The 27,674-nt window shown below is 47.1% G+C and overlaps 2 protein-coding genes across 7 annotated transcripts in view; one reads left to right on the top strand and one right to left on the bottom strand.

The window, feature by feature from the left end:
* Positions 1-19,545, top strand: part of MAPK15 (mitogen-activated protein kinase 15) — a 24,193-nt gene extending 4,648 nt beyond the window's left edge. The window contains exons 6-14 of one of the 4 annotated variants that reach the window (XM_058832058.1): positions 526-689; positions 1,629-1,849; positions 2,168-2,225; positions 2,992-3,129; positions 3,352-3,457; positions 3,871-4,174; positions 4,412-4,554; positions 5,947-6,174; positions 18,706-19,545. In XM_058832058.1, the coding sequence (XP_058688041.1) occupies positions 526-689; positions 1,629-1,849; positions 2,168-2,225; positions 2,992-3,129; positions 3,352-3,457; positions 3,871-4,174; positions 4,412-4,554; positions 5,947-6,153 (1,341 nt within the window). In that variant the 3' untranslated portion in view covers positions 6,154-6,174; positions 18,706-19,545. Of the gene's footprint in view, positions 1-525; positions 690-1,628; positions 1,850-2,167; positions 2,226-2,991; positions 3,130-3,351; positions 3,458-3,870; positions 4,175-4,411; positions 4,555-5,946; positions 7,959-18,705 lie in introns of those variants that run through there. The other 3 variants (XM_058832059.1, XM_058832060.1, XM_058832057.1) reach the window with 3 other exon arrangements.
* On the bottom strand, positions 8,137-27,674 carry FAM83H (family with sequence similarity 83 member H). Of its 3 annotated transcripts, none has more exons than XM_058832054.1 (5): positions 27,347-27,674; positions 15,102-15,562; positions 13,617-13,781; positions 13,158-13,282; positions 8,137-11,025 (listed from the first exon to the last, which is right to left on the bottom strand). In XM_058832054.1, exons 2-5 carry the CDS (start codon positions 15,546-15,548, stop codon positions 8,376-8,378), a joined length of 3,387 nt encoding a protein of 1,128 aa, XP_058688037.1. In that variant the 5' UTR covers positions 15,549-15,562; positions 27,347-27,674; the 3' UTR covers positions 8,137-8,375. The 3 variants fall into 3 exon arrangements, with proteins under 3 accessions (XP_058688037.1, XP_058688038.1, XP_058688039.1); XM_058832055.1 differs by having other exon boundaries at positions 27,352-27,674; XM_058832056.1 differs by lacking the exon at positions 27,347-27,674 and adding an exon at positions 26,341-26,359.

Below are 27,674 nucleotides of genomic sequence, written 5' to 3'. Positions count from 1 at the left end.
CAGTTTTCTGTTGAACACTAAATAAAATCACAGATTGATTTCAGATAGAAGGTACCTTCAAAGTCCATCCGTTCCCACCCCCTGCCATGAACAGGGACATCTTCCACTATCCCAGGTTGCTCCAAGCCCTGTCCAACCAGGACTGGAAAGCTTCGAGGGATGGAGCAGCCACAGCTTCTCTGGGCAGCCTGTGCCAGGACCTCCCCACCCTCACAGGGAAGAATTCCTTCCCAATATCCCATCTAACCCTGTCCTCTGGCAGTGGGAAGCCATTCTGGCTTGTGCTGTCCAGGCCTGTGTTCGCAGTTCCTCCTGAGCTCTCTTGGCACCCCTTTAGGCACTGGAAAGGGCTCTAAGATCTCCCCTGGAGCCTTTTCTCCAGGGTGAATATCCCCAGCTGTCCCAGCCTGTCTCCACAGGAAAAGTATGCAGAAGTATACAAGTATGAGACTAGGAAAAGAATCTTGATAATAATCTGCTATTCAGAGAGTAAAAGGCTAATTAATTCTGCTGTGTTCAATCCAGCCTTCCAATGTCCTGCTGGATGCACAGTGCTGTGTGAAGCTGTGTGACTTTGGCCTGGCCCGTTCCCTGTGCCAGCTGAGTGAGGACCAGCCCAGCCTTGCACTCACCGAGTACGTGGCCACGCGCTGGTACCGAGCCCCGGAGATCCTGCTGGCCTCTCGCAAGTGAGTGAAGGGATTCGAGCCTGGCACTTCACCACTTGTACATTTTTTTGCCTAAAAGTCTTCAGTCTTTTAATTTTCAGTGTCACCATATGCAGTGTCATGTCAGCAGTCTGTTTTCTCAGTATACGGTTAAACTTCTGTGGCAGAAAAACCTCTTATGAATGTGTACATGTTCTTCCTGTGTTCTTAGAGTGTCAGTGTACATACTTGAGCAGCTCATCTGTTTGTCCTCCCTTCTCCCACCAGACTTCTTTCTTCTCCCTTAAAACCCACAACTTTACAAAATCTGCTTGAGAACATAGTCCTCTTTTCCAAATTAAAGCAGTGTTTTTTGATAGACCTTCATGAAATATTCCCTAATCAAATGTTAAACCAGCTGCCTGTTAGTCAGGCTTAGTCCTTTTTTTTCAATTAAATATGAAAAACAGAAACATAAATAAATAGATGAAGGATAGTATCCCAATCTGGATGGGATTTAAATGTGGATGTTTTGCAAACTGTCCTATACCCACTGTTTGGTATTTGCTTTGCTTAAAAACGTAATTCTTAAGGAATTGTAACTACTTTGTATATGCATTATGACCAAGGTAAGAGCAATGTGTATCTTCATCCTTGATCATATGAAAAGGATATAATAATTTGTTCTGGCATTACCTTTAATAATGCCAGACCTTCTTCTGGCATTTCTCTATAATATATTTTTTTCTATGATTTCTTAGACTAGACTTTGAGTAGGATAAATCTCCTTTCTGTTTCATGCTTGCCAGACTCATGATTCCCAAATGTTATTCAATTTATAGTTCAAACCCATGAGCATTTATATGTAAGAAATCACCAGGTAAGCTTTCTAGCAAATAAATCAATGTAGGTGATGTGAATACCAGGTACAGGAAAATATTTGCATGATTTAAACCTACCTCTGTTCTATCCTGTTCGTAGTTACACTAAGGGTGTAGACATGTGGAGCATTGGCTGTATTCTTGGAGAGATGCTGCTTGGAAAGCCACTTTTTCCTGGAACATCAACAATGAATCAAATAGAGCAGATCCTGAGGGTCATCCCTGCTCCATCCCCAGAAGGTGGGACTCTGCTGCGGGGAAAGGTATCTAGAGAAGGGGTTAAGAGTGGAAGAAAGCAGCCTGGCTGGGTCAAGGAAGAAGGTATCTCTCATTACAGAAATTAAAATCTTCATCTTGAATGTTAGTGTTAGAGGAAGATAAGAAATTCAGATATTGCGGTGCTTCTGCATCTGTTACTATGAGAATGCAAGTTTATGAAGTGTATGATTAATAAATAGGAATTAAAAAATCAGCTTAGAAAATTTTTAAGTAAATATTCCATCCCCCTTCCACAGATCTCCAGCTGAGTTTTTTGAGGATAGTTTCCTATGTTAATATCAGATACTGGCTTTCCATCATAAACTGTGTAGCTCTGCCAATCCTCATCTTGGCAGTGACAGTGTCTTTTTATTATTGCAGATATTTTGGCTCTGCAGTCAGAGTACAAGGCCTCAGTTATTAACCACATGAGTTCCCGGTAAGCCTGAGGTGTTCCTGTGTCTCAGATCATCTAATGTGGGACCATGGAGTCATGGAACAATCAGAAGTTTGAGTGGGAAGGGACCTTAAAAAATCATCTCATTCCACTCCCCTGACATGGACAGGGATACCTTTCGCTAGACCAGGTTGCTCCAAGCCCCATCCCCCCTGGCCTTCCAGGGATGGGGCAGTCACAGCTTCTCTGGGAAATCATTCCAGTCCCTCAGGACCCTCACAAGCAATAATTTCTTCCCAATACCCCATCTAACCCTGCCCTCTGGCAGTGGGAAACCCTTTCCACTCATGCTGTCACTCCAGGCCCTTGTCCAGGGTCCCTCTCCAGCTGCCTTTGAGCCTCTTAAGGCACTGGAAGGGGCTCTAAGTTGTCTCCTTAAATAAAAATTATTTACAAGATGAGTAAGATTTGGTGCCTAAAACTGATTTTTTGGAAGATACTTTCTTCTTTATTATGTTCACAATTATATTTGGGATTTCAAAATGCAAAACCAGATTTTTAAATTTTATCTTCTCTGTAAATTACAGAGAAGTATGTTTCTATAATCTCAGGTCTAGATTTGTGGGATCATGGAGCTGGAAAGTGGTAAGCTTTAAGGTCCCTTCCCAGCCAAACCATCCTAGGATTCAGGGAGTATTACACACTGTGGGTGTCTGGTGTCACCTTAATGTGATCCTGGAACTGTCCCTCCTGCCCTCACTGGGAATTAGACACTGAGAGCTTGTATCACTTTTTTCCTGGCTTCTAGGCAGCGAGTAACATTTGAGGAGATTTTCCCATCCTCTACTCCACTGCCTGCCTTGGATCTGCTGAAGAAACTTCTGGTTTTTAACCCCGACAAACGGCTCACAGCAGAGGAGGCTCTGCAGCATCCTTATGTGAGGAGGTGAGACTGATGCCAGTATGCAGCTTCCCCTGATACATTCTGATACATTACAAACCTGCCCTTGGCACAAATTTTCTGTAGATGCATTACAGAAAAAAATGGCAAAGCTAATTCTTTATCTTCTCCAACCCTATTTATATTAAACAATGAGATTGTTTAACAATCCTGTTTAAATTTTAATATCCAGTCAGTGAATTACATGATGTGTTCTCATTTCCTCAGATTCCACTGTCCTTCCAGAGAGCCCTCTTTGGATTTTGATGTGATCCTTCCTTTGGGTGATGATGTCCAACTGTCTGTGGCAGAATATAGAAATAAATTATATGAGGTACTTCCATCCTATTTTCCCAAATCCTGATCCTCCAGGTAACATGCCATTCTTGCACACACTTTAAAAATTCTGTCATTTTCTTGTCTTTGTGTTCCCCTGGGCTTTCTGTACCTGCTGGTACGGTTACACCTTGGTGTTTGATCAGTCAGTTCCAGTTCAGTCATCATCTTTGAGAGACCTTTACATGTCAAATTCACACAGGGCAAAGAAAAATCTCTGAAGCATGATGTCTAAAAAAGATTCATAGAATGGTTTGGGTTGAAAGGTACTTTAAAGATCACCTAGTTCCAAAATGGTTTCTTACCCTGTAAAATAAATTGCAGATATTTGTAAGTATTCCTCTTTATTTTGATGTTTTATTCTTCTGCTGTATTTCTGTATCAAGTCTAACCAGCTTTTCTGTTCTGCAGATGATCCTTGAAAACAAGTCAAAGAGCCTTCCAAAGGAGCAAGGGTGGAGAGAAAACATTCAGCTGAGACAGTCTGAATCCAGCACACTCCTCCCAGGTTTCAGCTCGGTGACTGCACCCATCAGGAAAGGCCAGCAAGAACCAACACCCCCTCTTGTAAACCCTTCACATGTGCACACTGGAGCCACAGCTGGGGACCAGCCAAAAGGATCTAGCCAGAGCAAGGATTTGGCCAGAACTGTATGTCAGAGATCACAGATGAGTGTGATGATGTACAACCCCATCACACACACCACTGTGCAGAGTAGGTACCACCCTCCTACACTGGGGTGTAACTAGTGTAGGGAAGAGAGAATGAGTGCTGTAAAAGAAATTAAGGGAATTTTCATTGTAAAATGAGGGGCTGAAAGTGTGGGAGGGAAATTACATAAGAACAAAACACGGTTGAATGAGTGTTGAGTATGGGACTGTCCCTTCCTCGGTCAATGTGTTCTGTGTTCTTCTGATTTTCCTACTTTCTCTCATGTTTTTCCTTCTGCAGGAAATGCAAATCCTGGTGTTGGGATCAGGAACTGTTCTGCACCACCTCAACAGTCCAGAATCTCCAACAATGAAAAACTAGGGAGACAAACCACATGGATAAACACTCAGCTCTCTCCTACAAGTGTGCAGAACCTTTACAATGTGAGTAGCTTAACTTCTAGTCCTTACTTGTGGTAACCTGGGTCCCAGCAACTCCACATAGTGCTCCAGGCAGAGTGGCTGAAAAGCTGGGAAAGGTCACCTGCTGCTGCTGCTGACAGTAGCTTGAACATGAGACCAGGTGTGCCCAGGTGGGCAGGAGGCCAGCGGCACTTGGCTTGTACCGGCCACAGTGTGGCCAGATGCCCAGGGCAGTGCCTGTCCCCTGTGCTGGACACTGCTGAGGGACCTCCAGTCCTGGAGACAAGTTTGGGCTCTTCACAGCAAGAAAGGAGGGACCCCATTGAGGGGTTGGAGTGTGTCCAGAGGAGGGAACAGAGTCTGGAGCAGCAGCAGTAGCTGTGGAGAAAAGGAGGCTCAGGGAGGAGCTTCTCACTCTCTGCAACTCCCTGACAGGAGGGTGCACCAGGTGGGGGTCAGGATCTGCTCTCAGGAAGCAAGTGACAGGATGAGAGGAAATGGCCTCAAGTGGGTTCCAGGAGAGGTTCAGGTTGGATACTGGAAAAAAACCCAGATGCAAAGGGCTGAGCAGCTGTGACAGACTGCCTCAGGTGGAGTCCCCATCCCTGGGGAGATTTAATGGCCACGTGGATGTGGCACTAGGGGACGTGGATTACCGGTGGCCTTGGCAGTGCTGGGGGAGTGGTTGGACTCAGTGGGCTTAGAGGACTTTTCCAACCTCAGTGATTCTGTGGTTTCATGATTCTGTGGTTCTAATGGATTGCTGTTGCTGAGCTGTGAGGGTGTCAGTCTTCCCTGATCTTGGCCATGCTTTCTTGCTAAAGTCATCACCCTCACTGGGTTATTTAATGACCTCTTGCTCCTGTTTTTTTTCTCCTGAGCTGGCTGTCTGCTGCTTGGTGACTGCTGGCACCTGCAGTGGTGATCGGAGGAAGCTTATGACAGAGGAAGAGTATGGAAGGAGGCACCACAGATTCACAGAATCACAGACTGCTTGGGTTGGAAGGGACCAAAAAACTCACCTTGTTCCACCCCTCTCCCGTGGTCAGGGACACCTTCCACTAGCTCAAGTTGTCAGAAACTTTCAAGCATGTCCATTAGCACACTTGCAACCCACCTCTCTGATTTGGAATCTGTTCCAAAATGTTTTGAGAGAAAATTCCCCAAGATGGGACTTGCTGCACATGCAGGTGTACACATGACCAATGCATTTGGAAGAATCTTTAGGGAATTGTGAACAACTTTCTGTGACTAGAAGAGCAGAAGAGGGAGAAGATCAGCCTACATGTGCCCCGAGTTTGTGTTTGTCTCCTGAGAGGATAGTACTGACCAAAGCCAAACCTGTGTCCTATTTGCATTCCAGAAAGCTGATTCCAGGTTGTTAACTTTTCTTGGCTTTTCTTTCTCACACAGAATCCTAGAAACTCTCAGTGTCACAGCAAAGATGTTCGTCCCCTTCTGAAGCCCAGTAAAAAGATGTTCCAGATCACTGCAAACGTGGGAGCTGTGGGTGATCCAAAGGCATCCATGGGCAGCTATTCCCAAGCCTATGGAACCATCAGTAAATCTGCACTGCAGAGTCTTCCAATAGCAAAGGCCTCCAAAACTCCTGAGCAGTGACTGTGGAGATGTTCCAGACAGGTGAAGTACAGCTCATCCTTCAGCCCCTGACTAAGCAAGGGCAGCAGGGGAGAGCAAAATATGAGGAAATGCTTTATTCATTGCTTAGGACAACATCCTTCTTTCCTCTGGACAAGCTAATAGGAAAGGGAATGCAACCCCTCTGCCTTCAGTCTCAGCAGTCAAGGACACAGTGGGTTTGCTCTCACACCCTGAGAACAGTGAATGCTGTCAGTTCATATTCCTCATTTGAATTACTGCAAAAAATCACAGAAAACTGCATTATTCTGATACTTGAGTGGTTTTTAGACATATTCAGGGTCCAGGGGAGCCTCCTAAAGTTCAGCAAAGCCAAGTGCAAGGCCAAGAAAATGCTCTGAGGGCTGGAGCCCCTCTGCTCTGGAGATAGGCTGGGAGAACTGGAGGTGTCCAGCCTGCAGGAAAGGTGGCTCTGGGAAGACCTTTGAGCCCCTTCTGAGCCTTTAAAAAAACCCAAAAAACCTCTCTAGGAGAGCTGGGGAGGCACTTTGGACACAGGCCTGGAGTGACAGGACAAGGGGAATGGCTTCCACTGCCAGAGGGCAGGGTGAGGTGGGATCTTGGGAAAGAATCCTTCCCTGTCAGGGTGGGCAGGCCCTGGCACAGGAAGCTGTGGCTGCCCCATCCCTTGAGGTGTTCAAGGCTGGACAGGGCTTGGAGCAACCTGGGATAGTGGAAGGTGTCCCTGCCATGGCAGGCAGGGTTGGGTTGGGACTGGGTGACCTTTAAAAGGTCCCTTCCAGCCCATCCAGGGATTCTTCAGCAGTCTGCCTAAACGGTGGGGATTTTTTTGAGTAGAACAGGTAATCGTTCTCTGAAGACCATGAAGACCTGACTCTTCACAGGTAATCTTACAACCCTTCACTCATTTCTATGACTGTTCTAGGCTAGATGAACAGTTCATTATGGTCTGGTTTTGTTAAAATCAAGTAGAAAAGCATTTGAAATACAGATGGGTTCTTCTACAATATTTAATTTTATTAGCTTCTCTTGTGTGTAATATTGTAATAATAAATTCTTTATATGGCACTGCATAAACTCTTGTCTTTCAAAGCAGCATTTGCTATGTTGAGAAGGAAATTGCCTATTGGTAGGCAGTCTTCTTCTGTAAATTGGTCATTTTTATTGTTTTTGCTTTAAGAAAGCAAAATTTCATGAGATGCTATTGCTGCGACATTGTAAAGGTGTTTCCAGTCTTCACTGGGACTACAGGAAACTTCATATTCCTTTCAATGATTATTTTGGATACATTTTCCTCATTAACTTGAAGGTCTTGTCTCTGTCCCTGAGGTTTTACTCTGCCTGTGAAGAATGGTTGTTATCCCCCCCAGCTGTCTCAGCTGCTCATGCTGCTCCAGATCTGTCACCTCATGAACTGCGGTTACACTGTCAAGGAAGTCACGACTTGGCCAAGGCAGGATTTTACTTTAGATGCTTATTTAAACTCAGACTCACCTGAAAAAGCCTCCTAAAACCAAACTCTTCTCCATCACAAGCACCTCAGCAGGTTCTTTCAGCTCAGCCCCTAAAAGAAGTAATTCCCTATACACAAAGAAACAAACCACAAGCAAACCAGACCCCGCAGGCTCAGGAATTGGAAAATACAAAAAAGCTGGGCCTGTGCTGCTGGGGAAGATCAGAACCACAGACTAGGCCAAAACATTGATTACGACTGTTTTTTTTTTCTTGGAAGGAAACCTTCAAAAAGGTGCCTCCTGTGTCTGACTCATTGTGAGATACAGAAAAAGAGTAACTTCACCTGAGAAACCACTGAGGTTTAAATACTTTTTCCAGTTAATACCTGTATGCAGTTATCTTTTCTGGCCCAAAATCAAGTACTGAATTTTCTATTCTTTTTTTTTTTTTTCTTGTTTGAATGGTTTTGTCTGCTGAAAATATTCCTTGGGTTTAACAGAGACTATCACTTAGTTTTGTACAGTAACAGACTTGTTTTTTAAGTATGTTGGCATATTGTTTTATTTGGAACATATTGAGATAAGGTTGTTTGATACCACCTGATTTTATTGAGCAAACTGTGCCATGGGAGGCTCATGTTGGGTACATTTCTGCTCACTAACCAAGAAGAGCATTGCCACTGGGGTTTGTAGCCATCATAGACAAGTTTCTTCCTTGTTTCCACGTGACAGTCAGTGATTAAATGGAATTAAATAGGATTTCTAGGATCATTTTTTGGTCTTGAAGGTCCCCAGGATCTTGGGCATGAATTTTCCCATTTTCTTGTCTTTGGCATCTGTGTCATACTCCTCTTCACTGGGACTCGTGTGTTCATCCTTCTTGCAGAACACCTCAAACCTGCTGTAGACTCGCTTCTCCTTACGCATGTTCTCCATTTTTTTCAGGAGGGTGTCTCTATCCTCTGATGGCTGCCTCTGCAGGTTCCGTTTCTGGCTCCCAAAGCTCTCAGACCTGTGGATGTTGCAGCTTTTCTCCTTTTCCCCTTTTCTTTCCAAGCTTGTGGTTGACCTGGAGAGGTCAGGGTTGCTGGTGGATGGCAGCTGCTTGGCCAGCTCGGCTCTGTTCTTCTGGCTGTTGGCAGAGATCTGCTCCAGGATCACCTTGGTGTCGTCACGCAAGTTGCTGCTGTACAGGATGTTGGCTGTGGAGGAAGGAAACCTCCCTTGTGTTGTCTGGCTGCTCTTGGGAGGGAGAGGTGCTGTGAATTTGTGGGTTTTTTCTTCTTCCATTGCTTCCTGGCTGTCCGCTATTGATGATCGTTTGAGAACCACTGCCTGCTTGTCACATTTCCCACTCTCAGAAGCAGGTTCCTCCTCCAATTTCTTTTCACCTTTTGGGTTCAAAAGCTGCTTCAGCCGTAGGGACCCTTTTCTTAGAAACTCCATGGGATTCTGCTCTTGTTTTGAACAGTCTTCCTCAGATTTGTTGAGAGAGCTGTCAGACCCTTGACTTCTAGACAGGCTTTCTAGAACTGAGGATGCAGTACTTGCCCTAACCTGTGGTTTCTTCATTTCTGTGTTGACTAATTTTGGAGAGTCTTCTCTGAAGGTCACTCTGTCCTTCTTCTCTGGAAGAGCCAATTTCTGAGTGTCTCCTACAAATATCAGGCTCTCCTTCTCTGGAAGAGGAGGTTTGTTCTCAATGGGGTAAAATCGGGATGACAGCTTGTCCACCTTAGTGCCAAGATGTGCCAGGGGATCTTTACTCAACACGTCCCCAAGCTGGGGGGTGGATGAGGCCATTCCAAATGCTCTGTCCAGCTCTCCATGCATTTTGTAAGTACTGCAGGAGTCTTTGGAGTCCAGCACCCTGCTCTCCAGAATCTTATACTGCACAGATTTGGTACATTTCTTCTCTGTATTCTGTGATTCCTCCTGTAGGTAACCTGAAACAGCTTTGGTGTGGGTGACTGTGCCCCGTTCCATGTCCTTGCCCACAGCTTTGTACTTCTCCAGCAGCTCAGCCACTTTGGAGGAGGCAGCTGTCTTGACAGTTTCATTGTCCTTTGTTAACTCACTGGACATTTGCTCTTTTTGGATCATCTGCACCTTTTCTATTGTGGTGTTGGGTTGATCTAATTTGGCAGCACTGAAAATCAGAGAGGACCTGAGCCTGGAGCTCCTCTGGATCAAGGGATTTATCCTGGACCTGAAGGCATCTGGTTTCATTATAGAGGTTTCTTCACCTGCTCTATCAGGATCTGCAGATTCTTTGGCACTGTCAATTCCCAGTGGCTTGCTATTGAAAGGCATGGGAGGTTTGAAGGCTGGGACGAGGTCGGTGGGGTGCTTTGTGAGGGGATCCCCAAGGGCGTCGTTATATGCCTCGGACTCCATCGGCATTGGGAGCCCCTCATCTGGTTCAGACTGGTACGCACTGAGGTACGAAGAAATCCTCCAGTTCCGCAACCCTGTCCTGTTTTCCTGCATGCTCTTGTCATCATCCTGGTCTTCATCCTTGTCCTGTAGGAACAGGCGCTGCTCCAGGCTCTGCTTCTGCGTGGGAGAGGTCTGGCAAATGAATTTCTGTCCAATATTCTGCCTCCGTAGCATCATTCCCATGGGGCCATTGCCCGCAGGGTTCAGCTGGTCAGAGCCGTGTCTCACCTCCCTGGAAGAATTTGAGGGCACGTAATCCAGCCGTAAGGGGAAACCCTCCTGTGGGAAACTGGGCTCCAGTTCAGGGTATCGGGGTCCCTCTCCATAATCTTCCAGTTCATTGAATCCTGGCCTCCCGCCTCGAATCCTCTCAAAGAATCCCTGAGGTCTGCCAGAAAGATGGGGATGTTCAAACTGGTACTGGTAGAACTGGTCCTTCTGGAAATGACTGGATTGGATTTTGAACTCGTCCATGTTGTTCATGAACATCTGCCGGGTGTACTGTTTGGCAGAAGCAAAATTTTCAAACGTTCCTTCTGCAAAACTGTGTCTCTTAAAAGCGTCCAGCTCCAGCTGCTTGGAACGGAGGAAACCCCTGACTGGATCCATCTGGGAATTCTCCATTTCCACCTTTTTATACATCCGCATGGCTGATCCCTCCACAGTGTGCCGCAGCATGTCATCCCTTCGAAAATTGGAGAGGAAGTACCTGTCCGGATCCACTCTGTCCATGAAGGAGGGGAAGAGACTCTCATCCCTCTGGAACATCAGGGGGCCTTTTTTGGGAAAGAAAGGCATGTTATTGCCAAAGGGAGCCATGGCGAAGGAATTTTCTGCCTTTGCCAAGACATTGGCTGGAGGAACGAGAGGTTCCGACTGTGCAAACAAAATGCGGAATTCTTCATCAAAGCTGGCCACCAGCTCACCCTGGAAGATGTGTGCAATACTCCTGTGAATCTTCTCAAAGGACCACATGAAACTGTAGAGAGAACAGAAGTGATGGAGGGTGTTACCACTGAGTAACTCAGCTGTACTGGTTTTCATTAAAACATTTGCTCACCTGCAGCAAATTCTGCATTTTCTGGTTGGGCAGAAATAGGGCAAAATAAGAGTAGAAATTTCCCCTGCAGCTACTTGTTACACATGACTGGTCCCAAATCTAGTAGCTTGATTGATATGGGATCACATCTTTGCAGAGAATTTTACAAGGCAATAAATGATTTCTGTTCTAAAAAGCCAGTCAGTTGTGTCACTCAGAGCATGAGCTGATGATAATCTCTATGTGAAGTAGATGTTCCTGTCTTTAACACTGTCAGTAATGACCTGAAGGACAGTCAGTGTGTACCCTCAGCACCTGGCAGGTGACCCCAGTCAGGGGGACCCCAAAGGCTGGGGAGCTGTGCCAACATGAACCTCAGAAAAGACAAACCCAAGATCTTACTCCTGGGGTGGCACAACCCTTCCACCCACACACAGTTTGAGGGGGACTGAACAGAAGGAACTGGGCTGGAGATGAGGGAGGAAGATGTTCAGTGTTCTGGCATTCATCTTCCCAAGTCAAGCTCTGCATCATTTTTCCCTATCTGCTGACCAATGGGAAGCAGAGACCCCTTATTTTGTCTTGTCTGTGTGCGCAGCTTTGCTGTAGCTGTTAAAACCGTATCACAACCCAGGAATGTTCTCACCTTTACAGTTCTTTACCACATCCTGCTGGGAATTAGGAGGGGCCATTTGTGTCCCACCTTGGCTGCCTGCTGGGCTTGACCAAAACCCTTAGAACTACTGTCTTTTTTTTTTTATTTCCCACAGATTTTTTAATTCTTAATGTGAAGGAAGCTTGGTTTGGGGTTGTCTGGGCTCAAGGACTTCTTTAGTTGGTGCATCTACCTCCACTGCAAATTGGAGTACTTTTCCCAAAAAACTGCTACTCAGTGTTCTTCAGTGAGCAAAACTTTTGTCCCTCATATCCATGTGGAAGTGCCAGAATGCTGCTTTACCAATTCACCAGCCTGTCTCTCAGAATCCCAGACTGCTCCCAGTTGGAAGGGACCATCACACTTTGTTTCACCCCCCTGCCATGCACAGGGACACCCTCCACTAGCCCAGGTTGCTCCAAGCTTTGTTGAGTCTCATCTTGAACACTTCCACAACTTCCCACTTCAGAAATGACACAATATTTGAAAGCCCAAAGCACATGGGAGTGTGGCAGAAGTAGTCCTGAACAATTACCTTGATGCTCTCATAAACAAAAAATGATCCAATTGGAACAGTTAGTTGTTTGGTTCAGCATCAAATGTAATTCTTTTCAAACATCAGGGAAAAAAGCCAAAGTGGAATCTTATTATCAAGGAATATGCACTTTAATCAGATTCTTATATTTTTTCCTTCATATGCTGTGTTTTAAAATACCCTTAATTCTATTTGCTTATCTTCCACCAAGAGAGGTAACTCATGGTAGGCTTTGAGCAACCTGGCCTAGAAAGTCTTCCTGCCAACAGCAGGGGGAGAAGCCCTGTGAGCTTTAGGGTCTACCCAACCCAAACCATTCTGTGACTCTATTATTACATTCTTAGAGCATGACAGGTGTTTTATCCCATCACGCTTTCAATATGTGAAAGAGAAATTCTTCTACTGCAATTCACTAAAAACCTTTATTCTTCCAAAAATGAATGCCTTAGCTGGTAAGATTGTTGTTCCCAAAAGGATGGTAATGGCTGATCTAAATCCTAACTGAAACCACCCATCACTAAAACCATCCACCTCTCTGTTTCCCAGAGAAGCTGGCCCGTCCCTGCGAGTATCCAAGGCCAGATTGGATGGGGCTTGGAGAAATCTGGTCCAGTGGAAGGTGTCCCTGCCCATGTGGGGCTGTGGGGGCGGAACAGTATGAGCCTTCAGGTCCCTTCCCACACAAACCATGCTGTGATTTGATGATTCTGTGTGTGAAGGTCAAAATTCATTTGATCCAGACTAAGATGCAAATCTTACATTCCTTACTCTATGGCAAATTCTCTCTGGAATGGATCAGATGGGAGCTGAGCTCCTCTGCAGACAGCCCCCTGCACAAAGTACCTGAGTGTCTCTTTCTCTGAACTGGACAGGGCTCCTCACCTGTAGTTGCCACTCAGCACCACCATGCAGTCCACCAGCAGGAACTTCTCCTTCAGGTGCCCCTTGAAGGACATCCCCGTGCGGCAGTAGTAGGTTGGGCCAGACACTGTCCTCACCCTCAGGAACTGCAAACCAGAAAGGCACTGACTCAGATGGGACCCTCATTCCCTCCTGTGACCCTCCTTCCCTGTCTCCTTTTATCCTCCATCCTGCCCCTGGGATTATTCTCTAGCTCCAGTGGTTCTGCCTGCAGACACACCGATGTACAAAACCCTTTCTCAACACGTCTTCAGCCTTCACCTCATGTCGTGCCAGCTTTCCTCACTTTCTTCATACTCATCTTTCACCAGGCTACGGCCCATTCTCCCCTTTCTCAGGTGTTTCCTGCCATACTGGCCCTCTGTGTTGCAGGACACACCCCCTTAGGACACAAATCAGGTAGGGCAGGTCTTGGCTCACCTCCACATAGTTCAGGTTGACTCTGCACTTAGCAGCTGTGTCAAGGAAAAGCTGGGAGTTCATTTCATCCAGCAGGATGTAGACAGGCACTCGGCGAGAAGCAGCATCCAGCACCTCAAAGAGCAGATCCACATCCGTGAAAATGTCCATCACAATGGCCACCACCTGGGGAAGGGATGCAGCGACACGTCAGCCACCCATGCTGGCTCATGCCCTGACCAACCATGTACCCCAGCTTCTCACACCCCAAAGCTGCACTTTCCCCATCTCAGCTTCCTCTTGAAACAGGAAACATCCCAATTAAAGGTGCCATTAAGCACTGTGGACCCTGAACTGGAAAGGTAATTTCTGTCCAGGAAGGTGCATGCTCTGTGTATGCAGGTGAGGGGAAAACTCCCTGGGTGTGTCCTGACTCATCAATCCAATGTTTCCATTAATTTTTTGGCCATGTAATCACACTGGATGGTGTGTGGAGCTGGTCCCCCCACGCCAACATCCACGTGTCATTGTTAGGTAACGTCCTGGCCAGCATTCAGGCGGCCACTAATCAGCTGCATCCATGTGCTGATTGTATGGGAAGCAGCTTCACAGGTCAACCTTCCTGTCCTTCCTAGCTCCCTGGATATAAATACTTGATGGAAAGGGTGTAAGGAAGAAGGAGCCAAACTCTCCTCAGTGGTGTCCAGGGAGAGGATAAGATACAAACTGAAACACAGGAAATTACAGTTCAGTTACAGAAAAGCCTCTGGGATTCTAAGGAGACCATCACTATGGGAACAGAAAGGTTTAGTCTCCACCCTTGGAGATGCTCAAGGACACATCCTGAGTGACCCTCTCTAACTGACCTCCTCTGAGCAGGGGGGTGGACAGGTCCAGTTCCAGAGGTCCCTTCCAATCTCTAATGTTCTGGGGTTCTGTGAACTCTTGGTGTATTTTAGCATGGGCTTGGACACTGTGCCATGACAGCAGAGCAGAGCCAAGCTTTAGTACAGTCAATGGTGGATTTGAACCATCCTGCTCCTTTGTCAGGTTCTGGAAGCAAAGTTAAGAGAATTGTCAGAGGACCTGATGTTTCTCAGCCTGAAGCACAGAAGCCTCCAGGGAAACCATATAGCACCTTGCAGTGCCTAAAGTAGCTCCAAGAGAGTTCAGGAGGGACTTTGGACAAGGGCCTGGAGTGACAAAACAAGGGAGAGTGGCTTCCCACTGCCAGAGCGCAGAGTTAAGTATCGGGAAGAAATTGTTGCCTGTGAGGGTGGGGAGGCCCTGGTACAGCCTGTCCTGAGGAGCTGTGGCTGCCCCATCCCTGGAAGTGTTCAAGGTTGGACAGGGCTTGGAGCAACCTGGTCTAGTGGAAGGTGTCCCTGCCCATGGCAGGGGAGTCGAACTTAAAGCTCAAACCACTGCATTATGATTCTCTATTCTGATGCTTCTCTGGCACATGTGTGATTTACCTCTGCTCTGTCTGGGCTCTCCCTGTCTTACCTGCTGAGCTGCTCGAATCATCCTGCGAGCCTCCTCTTTAATGCTGGGGTTGTCTGGCGGGGGTGGCTGCACCAGTGTTGTCACCTCTGTTCCCCTGAAGCCAAAGACCATCGGCCAGCCCAGGTCAAGCTCAGGAACAGCAAGATCTGAGTTCATGGGCCAGTAAGTCCCGGAGGATCCATCCATGTCATTGTCCCCTGCAGTGTCCGTGCTGCCCTCCTGGTTGGCGTACTGCGGCTTCTGGAGGTTCTGGATGATGTGATCCACCTCAGAGCCACAGAGGAAATCGGGGGCTGCCTCCTCGGCCAGGAAGCGCTGGTAACTCTCCTTCCCCTCCTCTGTCAGCACATCCAGGGCCAGGCGGTAATACTCCTTGTAGTGGGGGGGAAGGTAGTTGGGGTCAAGGGGGTTGTCCCCCTGTGAAGAGCTTTGGGATCGACGAGCCATCAGGGGAGGGAAAGCTGGAGGGAAAGAAAAAACATCCAAGAGAGCAGTGTCACGACAGCAACACATCTTCCCCATAGAGCAAAGGCAGAGATTAAAAGAACATGGAGCAATGCTGGAGAAAGTTCAATCCAAAGGCATGGGAGCCTAAAATTAGGCAAAGGTGTGAGTCACTTAACCATTACCTTCACACAGTTAACTGTTTTGGGCCAAAATAAGGAACAAATCAACCAGGCAGTCCTGGGATAAGCAAGGCCAATGCATCCAACAGAATGCCCAACGTTCTCTTTTAGGCTGTTGGTTGCTAAGCTTCAATTTATCATTTGTTTTAAAGTCAAGAGCAAAGCTGTAGGTGGTTATTATCTATACTCCATTAAAATTAATTTTCAAGCGCTACAGAAGTTATTTACTATGTGTAATGTGGCCCTAAATGAAAAGTGCCTGCCTGAACACAAGGGCACCCTCTGGACCTTTATAAATTGGGTGTTATAACCACCTCAGCACACGAACAGAAATAGGTGACGCATGGGTGCAGGTGAGTATGAGGGTGTCCTGCTGCTGTAACACAGTCAGAAGGCAGAGGAGTCTTCATGAGATGAAGAAATAACAAACAAAGGATGTGATCATGTCTTCTGTCTCCTTGTGTTGAGAAAAAACAGAGCTGAAGGGGCTCACATGCAATATTTGATAATTGTCTATAGGGGACAATCATTTAAGACTGTAGATAAATCTGATTTTAACCCATTTTTGAAAGAAAAGCTTGTTGTGCCACAACAGTAGTATCTGACTGATCCACAGATTGCTCAGAGCACTTTGGCTTTAGACTCTGAACTAATGTCAGTGCTGGAATCTTCTCTTCCTGCATCCCACCACTGAGGTGCGTGCCAGAAGAGACTTCCTCACGATCCCCAAAGGGTGAGTGACTCCTGCTAAGTTACATTACTGAAAGTGAGCACAGAACTTGAGGGTCACTGCTGTTGCTGTTGCCATCCAACACTTCTGCTTCCAAAGTGGGAAGGATTGCCGTGGACTGGGAGGAAGATAAAGACTTCAGACTCAGACTGTAACTCAGCTGTAAGGATAAACTAGTTTCAAGTTCTTATATGACCACCTGCCTAGCACGCAGCAGTGCTTGTTACTCCTTCCTCAAACTCCCACAAGTTACTCCTGCTCTAAACTGAAACTCCTGATAAAGCTGCATGAAACAACAGGAAAAATTATAGTCTTAATATAAGGATAGGAAAATCCAACAGGTCCATATGTGATGCATTGCAATATATAATCATCTTTATAGTCCACACATGCAGCTGCCTTTGCAGTCTGAATTGTCTGCATTCAATCTTCCCACTCTAATTCAGCCTTTTTCTCTCTGTGTAAGAGAAAAAAGTACAGAGCACGCCAGTATGTATCTCTGGTGGAAGGTGCCCCTGCCTATTGCAGGGGTGTGAAACAAAAGGGTCTTTAAGGTCCCTTCCCACTCAGACCATCCTGGGATTCTGTGATTTTAGGATTCTCAAGTCACCAACATTCCTGCTTTTAGCTATTCCACCAGTGTCATGTCATTTTAAGGACTTGCTCCCACGTTCCACTCATCTTGGATAGAAGAATATCCAAAATGTCCAACTCATCCAGATACAACCCACAAAGCGGAAAATGGTCCCACAGAAAACTGTTCACAGTGCTCAGAGATGGGAGCAGATCAGAGACAAAGGACCAACTGCAACATTAAAAGGAAGAAGCATCAGAAGAAGTCTGTGGTACTGCTGCATAATCAAAAGAGCAGAGGAAATGTCATGCTAGTAATGGCAAAGCAATTTTATATTGATCAATACAATTATTTTACTCCAGTTATAAATGAAGAGGGAGAAGACTGAGCTTTAAATAAGCATCAGGTAACTGTTAGTTGGTAGGGCCACGGAAAATGCCACCACTACACAGATTCAAGAGGAACTCACAAGCCAGAGTGGGCTGGGGATATGGAAGTTTTATTCCTCATGTCCCAAAAAAAGGTGGTTTATGCCTGAACTCTGATTCCTCAGTCTAGAGAAGACATCTAAAAACTGTGACCAGGACATCTCCACTGCCAGCACAAGGACTAAATGGGCAGAAAATTAATCTTACAGGTGGTAGGTCTGGAGGGACATCAGCAAACATCTGTGCTCAGCTGGGCTGATTTGGAAGAACTCTCCCATTGCTCTGCAACTGCCTGACAGGAGGGTGCAGCCAGATGGGGGTTAGGCTCTGCTCCCAGTTTTTACAGTAAGGAGTCATTTGAGTTTCCAAAGTGTTTGTGGTGCTCGGTGTGTTTATGAATAAGCAGAGAAAATGGTACCAGCAAAGAAGTAAATTTGATGCAAAAGCAAACTGATTCTCATGGGTTTCCCTGAGAACAGGAGAACACAGATATGGAGCTGGAGGTGTCCTGGTACCACTGAATACAGCAGTGGGGGTGGGCTGCTGGCCTGCCAGGGATGAGCAGGCGGAGCCTGCAGGGGATGTGTGGAGGGGGCCTGGAAAACCCTGCACTTACTGTGTGTGTGTGGGGGGGTTATTTCCTCCTAAACAGACCCACAACTCAGAACTGTGAAATAAAAACCAGAAGCTGTGTTTGTGCCCCATAAGTGTCTGCCCCAGCTCTGCATATGTTCCATGGCTTGGAGCCACCTGGTCTGGTGGAAGGTGTTCTTGCCCAGGGCACGGGGTGGAACAAGACAAGCTTTAAGGTGCCTTCCAACCCAAACCATCTTGTACTTCTGAGATTCCATGAATTGTCGGCATCCTTTAATTCCCTGGGTTGCAACAAGAACAATACCATGTCGATGAATTCTCAGTTTGCATGAAAAATTCTGGTTTATAGATATAAGTAAGTAAGAAAATAAATAAATAGCTATACACACATATGCACACACATATACACACACAAAATTCTGGGTATTTCATTAATCTTCCAAAAACCTTCCCTGCCAGGTAAAGCAGAAGGGAAGAAATTACCAGGAACCCCAAAGGATATTTATCACCTTTTGTCACTTTGATGGGTGTGAGCTGAGTTCAGGTCAAGAAATAAATAAAATTTCTCCTGTTACAGCCCATCTTGCTGAATTCAGATGGATTCTACACTTAGTTCATGGATTTTTTTCAATTTTGTTTTGCTCTGTTCTAGCTCCTGGGATCACCTGCCTGCAGCTGGCAGAGCTCTGAGGCCCTGGGTCAGATTTGGTCTCATGAAGCTGCTGACTGCCAGGCTGGTTCTCCAGTTCTGGATCAAATCATCCACTATTGGAAAAGCAATTCCTCTCCAAATCAGATGGAAGCAATCACATACCACTTCTGGCTGATATTTGTGTTCCTGAGGGAGACAGAACTGGCTTTTAAACTCCTATATTTTCACTTTTCACTTCTCTCTTAACTAGTCTTGATCCCATTATCCCAGTGCAAGGCTGGATTTGGTGGAGGAGCAATTCACATGCATCAGGAAATAAGAGATGGATTACACATTGTGCCACACTGCCTTGTTATTTTTTCACTCCAGAACTGTACATTCCATGTATTTTGTAGGGGATTCCACGCTTTAGGCCTTGGTTCCTTTTAGCAGGAATTCAGGGAACACAACGTCACATTTCCCCTCAGAGGGACAGGAGACTGGACACACATCAGTTATTAGCATGTTTCCCTGATAGCTGGATTCTCCCTGATCAGGGGCACCTGAAACAACCTGGAGAAGACTGAGGGGAGACCCCACTGCACTCCACAGCTTCCTCACGAGAGGAAGAGGAGGAGCAGACACTGATCTCTGTGGTGACCAGTGACAGGACTCAAGGCAGCAGCTGGAGCTGGATCAGGGAAGGGTTACATTGGATATTAGAAAAAGGTTCACCCAGAGGGTAGCTGGGCACTGGAACAGGCTCCCTGGCAGAGTTCAAAAAACATTTGGACAATTTTCTCAAGCACGTGGTGGGACTCTTGGGGACGGTCCTGTGCAGGGCCAGGAGCTGGACTCGATGATCCCTGTGGTCCCTTCCAACTCAGCTTACTCTGTGATTCCATGACTCCAAGGAGAGGTTGGCTCCTTGTTTGAACTTCACCTGCAAATCTATTTCCTGCAGCTTCTTTCACCCCAGAAAAAGAGAAATGTTGTACCTCTGGAATGCTGAACCGCCATAAGTGTCAAATAAACCGAGTCACAAACTGAAAATACCCCAAATGTAGATTTTCAGCCTGAACCTACTGATTAATAGAGAATTTTACTTACTTACGAACTTACTTATTTTATTTAATTAGGAATTTCCTTTGAATTGCTGGTGCAAATTTACAAAATCTTCTGACACAAGTAATGAGGATTTGGGGGAGAAATGAGGATGCTAGAAAGAATAAGGTGTGGCAATTTGCTTGGGGGGGTCTCTACAATGGGCAACAAAATATTCTTAATAATGGGTAATAAGATATTCTGTGTGCAGTTACAGCTCAGGCACTGAAATGTCAGTGGGTACAGGAGACGAGCTCATGTCAACCCAGCACCTACAGCTGTAAACAGCTGTGTGATGTGTGCAGCCAGAGGGAACCCCTGAACATCTCTCCTTCCATTCCCACGACAATACTGGAAAACAAAGGCCCTGAAGTCCCTTAGTCCAAAAGCCCTGCAGTGCACATCCAGAAGAGGAAAGCTCAAGCACATCACCAGTACCCTCCATGCCTTCAATAGCCACAGTTTTATTGGGAAAAGCTTCCCAGGAAGAGTGGGAGAGAACTGTCCTGGCATTAGACAGGAAAGAAATTTGGCTACATCCTGTCAATATGACCTGGGAAAAAATTCCAGCAATTGTTTTGCGCTGGATTTTTTGAGCAGAAAATACTGATGCAGGACCTGAGAATTTCTTCAGACTACTGAGCACACTGGCAACAACCCTACTGATCTGGCAACATCCCTACTGATCCTGCAGCCAAGCTCCTGGTGCTTCAAGGAAAGAAAAATTCCAGAAGGTAAATTAGGCAGCAAGGGGGGAAATCTCCTTCTCCCCATCAACGAGCCCTTAGGTCTTGGGAAAGTCACTATAAATAAAGTGCAAACAAACTATAGCCAGGGCAGCAATTGAGGTGTTCACAAAGAGGCACTCCATGTCACCTGGGATGCCCGAAGGTACCTGGCCTGGCCTCCAGCTGCTGCCGAGGAGGCTGCGAGTCTCTGCACGGCTGGTGTCACACCTGCTGTACTTTAGATGCCCAAAGGCACCTGGAATGTGTCAAAACCCACAAGTTTCAAAACCAGGATTACTCCTCAAGGATCAATGATGAAATGAATATGTATAATGTGCCTATCTGCACCCCCCTACACGTGATGGAAAATAATAACATCCAAGAAATACGGGATAGGATTCATCTTCTAAGAGACATTCTCATGTTTGGCCAAATATTCACTTAATTTTTCTCCCAGACATTAACAAATCAGCCTACTAAAGCCTCAGCACTCAGATCTGAGCTGTTTTAACTCCAAGGTTCCCCCTCACCCTGTCACACAATTCATCCCACCAAGATCCTGCTTGGAACTGTCAATGCTTTATACCAGAATTTACCTAGAGGATGGGAGGCAACTTTGACAGGAGTGCAAGTCAGATATTGGGGACACACTCTTCCCTGTGAGGGTGGGGAGGCCCTGGCACAGGCTGCCTCGAGAAGCTGCAGCTGCCCTGTCCCTGGCAGTGTTCAAAGCCATGCCAGATGGGGCTTGGAGCAACCTGGGCTAGTGGAAGCTGTCCATGCCCATGGCAGTGTTGTGGGGCTGGATGAGATTTAAGGTACCCAAAACACTCCATGATTCCTTCTCAACACCCCATCTAAACTCTGCCCTTTGGCAGCGGGAAGCCATTCCCTCTTGTCCTGTCACTTCAGGCCCTTGTCCAAAGTCCCAGTCCAGCTCTCCTGGAGCCCCTTTAGGCACTGGAAGGGGCTCTCAGGTGTCCCAGGAGCTTTCTCCAGGCTGAACCCCTCTCGGCTGTCCCAGTCTGTTTCCAGAGCAGTGGAGTTTCAGCCTACTCCCATGTGTCACAGTGGCACTACTTCACATATTCTCTAAGTCTGTTACCATTAGTTGGCATTTCATGTACTTCTCTGCAATCCTAAGCGATCATTCCATGAAACAATCTCCATAAATGCGGAAGTATTACCGCTCATGATCAGAACCTTTAGAACCAAACCTGCAAAATTTAGTTCCTCCCCAAGAAATCCTTCTCCTAATACAATGGCTGTGACAAACATGAGCACAGACAGGTACAGAGCGGCACGGAAAAAAACCACAGAATCTCGCGAGTTGGCAGGGACACACAAGGGCCATAAAGTCAAACTCCCAGCCCTGAACAGGGAGCCCCAAGAACCCCACAGAAAGAAGGTGCTGTGGGTACTGTTGGCACTCTCCTTCGCACACTGACCTGGACTGGTGGTTGGGTTTTGCAGGAGGAAGCTGCAGGAGAACAGAAGGCGGCTCTGTGGCTGCTTGCAGTAACTCCTCCCATGCTTGGGGGCAGCGGATAAAGGAGAGCACGAAGCAGCTTGTTGGAAACTTAACAAGTGGGAGATGAAGGCCGATAGAATGGGCTGTCAAGAAGCAGGATTCACTTCTCCTCCACCTGTCTGCCTGGGCTGTGCCAAAGACACTGTGCTGGCTGCTGCTGCTGTGCCGGTGTACGGGGAGTCCCCATGGAGTCACTCCCTTCCATGGCCAAAAATCCATCAGAAGGAGAGGAACAGGTGAAAAGGAAGGAGCAGGAGGGTCTCAGCCATCCCTGTGCTATGATCAAGGCGGGGGTGAGGAGGGAGTCTCCAAGGGAAATTTCCCTTTGTCTTGGCCTGAGATCTGCCTCTGTTCTCACTAGTATAAATGGGAGTGACTTTACTAGCTGTGATACCTGCCACATGCATTTGGTTTTGAGAGTCCCAAAAGCTGTCAGACCCCCTTAATGAAGGGAAGAGTCAGATGTGATCACAGCCTGCAGATTCCTCCACACTAAAAAACACTCAACCACATGGAACATTTAATGGAAGGAAAAGTGCCTGACAGATGAAGCTAGAGGTAAAAACTGCCCCTTTCCCTCTGGATTCATTATAGGACAAGAAACTGAGAGAAGCAGAAACCTGTTGACTTGGACAGCATGTGGTGCCTGTCCATATTATGTTCCATTTCAATAGACTTTTACTGTTTTTTTTTTTCCAAACAGAGCAGCAAGAAATCACAGATTCAGACATGCTGTGATCACCACAAAGCCCTACAGATTAAAATAAATAAATAAAAGGACCTGCCTTTCTCCACAGCCTTTGTGCCTGGTGTGAATCAAGGGCACTGGACCATGCTTGCCCAGTCTAAGCAAAAGGGAACCAGCTCAGTGCTCCCTTTCTCTCTCATGTGCTGTGCCTGGTGCCAGCCCTGCTGATGCCTCAGCACCTGGGGCTGGCTCCATTTGCCTCCCTGCTGCTGACTCCAGTGCTTGTTTTTACGTGTTCTGCCTGCACAGCCAGTTCCCAGGCTGCCTCACTCAGGTGATCCCTTCCCTGGCTGGACCTGCTCCGCTGCTTTGGGACACTCCCAGGAGCTGAGGCTGCCGAGGGCAGGCAGCACCCAGGAAGGAACTACCTGGGACAAAGCAGGGCTTGATCCCAGAGCCTGGAAAGGGCTGGGAAGACCCGATCTGTTCCCCAGACCCCTTATATGCAAGTACAGACACCATGTCCTGGGCTTAACCACCTCATCTTTCCACTGCCCTAGATTCCACCATGAAAAGAAAGGCAGCAGAGACAGACTATTCTTTAGCCCACACTCTGCACAGCCAGCCACAAACCCCTCTGTGCTATCAAAGCTTGAAGGACTTCCAAACCAGGGGCAAGAAATGAATCAAGGCACTTTCAATCCCTGTGATGGGTCTCACCTGGCCTGTACACCACATTCAGTGGTATCACTGACATCTCTCAGGGTGGGCTGTGAAAAAATTTCATGTTTCCAAAATGTCTCAATACACGAAGTCTACAAATCAATTATTTAAAAGAAAATACTTGGCCTCAAAAAAAAAAAAAAAAAATAGGAAAGATCCTGGGCAAACAGACTGCTGATGTTCTGGGAGGGTTGGGTTTAGGAGAGGACAGCAATGCCTGAGGGAAAATGACTGGAGCAGACATGGTGACAATGAGACATGGAAAGTGTTAGCTTGCTCTCAAGAAAATGTTGTACTTGGAAAATGATCTGGGTAGAAACCTGTCTCCTCAAACATGGTTTAAGGTGTGGGGTTTTTAATTCTGCAGTGTGTGATGGAAGGACAAGCCAGTGCCTTCTGATCTTGCTGCAGAGGAAGAACCTGTATGAACAGCAAGACATGCTTGTCCTCTTCAGAGCTGCTTCTACATGTACTCATTTTCCATCCTAAGGGTTGGACTTCTCCTGAAAAGGATCTTGCCAGTCTCACAGGGGTGCAGCATATGAAGCTTTGAAGTGTAGCCCAGAATTTCCTACTTTGGCCAGAACACGTGGCCATGGAATCGTACAAGAGCTGGAGCAAAGAGGAAGCTGCCCAGAGAAGCTGTGGCTTCCTCATCCCTGGAAGTGTCCAAGGCCACACTGGATGGGGCTTGGAGCAACCTGGGATAGTGGACGGTGTCCACGCCAGGGGTTTGGAGGAGATGGTCTTGAAGGTCCTTTTCAACCCAAAGCCTTCCGTGGCTGTGTGATAATGGATGCTGGACACCTGCCCATGAACTGCTCTTCTCACCAGACAGGGCTCAGGCACATTCCTCAGAACAGGACAGTGAAATATGGACAACAACCTGGACTAGACACTTTTTTAGTTACAACTGCCTCTGCCAAGTCCTAATTCTTATTTTTTCTCTTTCAATTCTCCTCTCTGTATTTCTTCTCAATGTTCTTCTCAATGTCCTCTTCAGGCAGCAGGCTCAAAGCCTGGGTTACTGTCACAACTTCTGGTTGGGATTTGTTACTCCTGTTACAATGCCATATAATGCTCCCAGACCTTCCCCTATGGTCATCTGAACAGCTGATCACTCCATGTTAATCATCTGAGAGAATGTCACCCCATTCTTCACTCTGCATGCTCATACATGGATTGCAGTCATCATTTAAAAAAAAAAAAACAGTACCTCTGCCAGCTGCTAGGAGTTTCACTTCAGAAGTTCTGGCCATCAGATGAGAAATTGCTTCAATTAATCAATTTTTCACTGAGCTTCCAGAGATCATAGCTGCACTTTCCATGCTCATACCTGTGGCAGCTGACCCTGACAAATGGCTCCAAGAACTCTTTCTGTGTCTCAGGTGAGTAGTGAATGCCCTGAATGCTACAGGCATGTGGCAGAGTGGAACTGGGAACCTGGTCTGCACCTTCAACACCCACTGGACTCTCATCTCTGCTTATTAGGGCAAGGGATCCCATAGAACATTCTTTGCTAGAGAATCAGGAAAGTGGCCAGACATTCAGAATATCCAGGGGATCTTTCTGTAGGCCAGAGGAAGGGAAAAGTGGCAGAAGAATTACATGTTGTAATTTTCTTTGTGAAGTGGTTACTGAGACACCTGTCAACGTGTCCCACAGTGGCAACATGTGAACCTGTCAGCCTTAACTGTCCCATGCAGCAAGGGTACAGAATGGACAGGGAAATCTGAGCTGTGGGGAGTCACCAGTGCAAAACCTGATGTTTACAGCAGCTGGAAATGAAATGTCATCCTGTGTGCAAAAGGTGTCTCTTAGCAGATTATCTGAATAATCATGGAACCCTTTGGGTTGGAAAAGCCCCCTGAGACCTTCAAGTCCAACTGCTCTCTCAGCACTGCCAAGGTCACCACTAACCCATGTCCCCAGGCAGCACATCCACGATAGCAATGCTCATGCCAAATTCACTGTCCTTCAGCCAATCCCCTTCCCTGGATTTTTATTCAAAAGGTAGCAAGTATAAGGAAGTCTAAAACAGAGAACTTAAAAAAAAGGACAAACAGCAAAAGGTCTAATTTGGAGAAGAACCATGTGCTGCCCTTGACTTTTACTCCCCACACACACTGTTTTTAGAAGTGCACTCATCAGTCTCCTCTTCCTCATTAAAACTACAGAAATCTCGTATATGGGGCCTGATAAGCAGTCCAGACGTGTCCCATGTAACCATAAAATGCAAAGAATTCCAACCCTGCAGGTTTTGGAGATGAATTTCCATTATCTGGAAAGTTGTGGTTGCCAGAAAAATTATGTCTAGAACATGGGTGAATCTGTCCTGAGCCACGACGCTGCTCTGGCACAAGCATTCAGACATTTCCACACTTATAGAATCCCAGAATCAGACACTGGTTAGAGTTGGTAAGGACCTTCAAACCCATCTTGTTTCACTCTTTTGTCATGGGCAGGGACACTTTCCAATAGAGCAGATTGCTCCCAGCCCCATCCAGCCTGACCTTGAACCTTCCAGGGATGGGGGAACAACAACTTTTTCCTTTGGCATGCAATTTTCCCTAAATCATATGAAGAGCAAGACTTTTTTTTTCCTCCTCAGAATACTTCTATTGCCAGATCACAGCAAATCCAACTCTCTTTTTACCCCTCAAATGCAACTATAAAGTCCCTCAGGTAAATGGGAGTGAGACCAAAATGAAAACAACTTTCTTCCCCTAAAATGCAGCTCTCGTGTCCATCTGGGGCTGGGACACACTGTGCCCTCTTGCCTCCTCATCCAGGGAGAACATATGCATAGGGAGCTGGAAACTGGTGTTTAGCACTGCTGTCACTGTACCTGCTCTGGTTTGGGGTAGTTTGCTGCTACTGACCTATTTTTGGCCTCTCTTGCAGCTGAGCTTATTGCAGCTTCCACAGATTAGAAGTTTTCAGCAGCGGGATGTGATCAGTACTTCTGTTCCTTCACAGGTGCCTCTTCCCTTTCTAACTGTTGTATAAGATGGAGAACCCAATCCTCAGGCCAAGCAAGATCCCTAATTGACCCCTATTGACCTTAGCCAATTTAGAGTGAGCAGCATGGAACCATCCCCTTCCTCTCCTCACACACAAATCCTGAGGTCTGTATGGAAACCCAGCAAGTGCTGGCCCGTGTGCCTGTGCACGCCTGTCCACGCACATCGGTCCATGCTCCTGCGTGTACGTGCATGATGGTGTCAGGGCTCCTGGGCCGTGTCAGCACTCAGCTGCACACCCAATCCATGTGTGTGGAATGCAGGGGCCTCGGGAGCTGCTTCCCAGCTCCTCGCCCACTGCAGACCTTGGTCCTCACAATACATCCCCTCTGTCCCAGTGTCGTGACCATACATCCCCTACAGCGGAGAGGAGGCCTGAGCTCTGTTATGGAGAGCTCAATCAGGCTACAAGACTCTTCCCAAAGAAAGAGGCTGAGTTTGGGAATATCTGCTCCTTAGGCATTTCTCAAAGGGGAAGGGCCGCAATTGTGTGAAGCATTTGATAAGCAGTTTTGATCTGAGGACGGAAGGGTCCCTTCCCTTGCCATCCCTGACACAACTGGGACATTCCCTCACCATCTCCAACCCCTGCTGCCTGCGCTGGGACATTCTCCCACTCCCCTCGCCTCTCTCGTCTCCTCCTATCTCCCTTCTCGCCATCATGGCGTGACTGGGAGCTCCTGCCACTGGAGCCTTCTTGCATAGAAGCAGCAACCTCCTCCCCGTGGATTGCCTGTGGAATTCCCTGTCCCAGATGCCGGGTGCTCAGCCCTGTGCAGAGGAACAGGATAGGCCCACCCCAGCCCTTGCCCTCCACCTCATGCAGCCATAGAGATACCCTAGGAGCTATCTGCCCTTCTCCTACCTTACCAGGGAAGCCGGGCAGGTGGTGGGTAGGTAGTGGGTCACTCTCTGGCTCAGGCGGCCATGCAGGTACCCACGAGGTCTCCACCCTTCTCTACTTTCCCAGGTGAGCTGGGGCAGGTGGTGGGTCACTCTCCGCTCACTTGGACGTGCCTGCAACCTGATTCACCTGGAAGCCAGGCGAGCGAGGCTCCACCCAGGGCAGAGCAGGGGTGAGTAAGAGCGAGAGAAAGGCAAACTCCGGAGAGCTGTTCCCTCCCCAGGCGCGCAGGGAGCCAGAGATAAGGGCTGCGCATTCCTGAGCCGCCGGAGGCCTCTCCCTTCCCGTC

This window comes from Poecile atricapillus, chromosome 2 (assembly GCF_030490865.1).
Source record: "Poecile atricapillus isolate bPoeAtr1 chromosome 2, bPoeAtr1.hap1, whole genome shotgun sequence".
Lineage (NCBI taxonomy): Eukaryota > Metazoa > Chordata > Aves > Passeriformes > Paridae > Poecile > Poecile atricapillus.
Note: the sequence above shows the minus strand (reverse complement) of the source record. Positions and strands in the feature narration are given on the sequence as shown.

Coding starts and splice junctions, on each gene's coding strand:
- FAM83H (XM_058832054.1), bottom strand. CDS start 15,548: ATGGCTCGTCGATCCCAAAGCTCTTCACAGGGGGACAACCCCCTTGAC. Junction 13,283..13,616: donor TCAACCTGAACTATGTGGAG/GTGAGCCAAGAC, acceptor TCTGGTTTGCAG/TTCCTGAGGGTGAGGACAGT. Junction 11,026..13,157: donor GTGCTGAGTGGCAACTACAG/GTGAGGAGCCCT, acceptor TTCTCTCTACAG/TTTCATGTGGTCCTTTGAGA.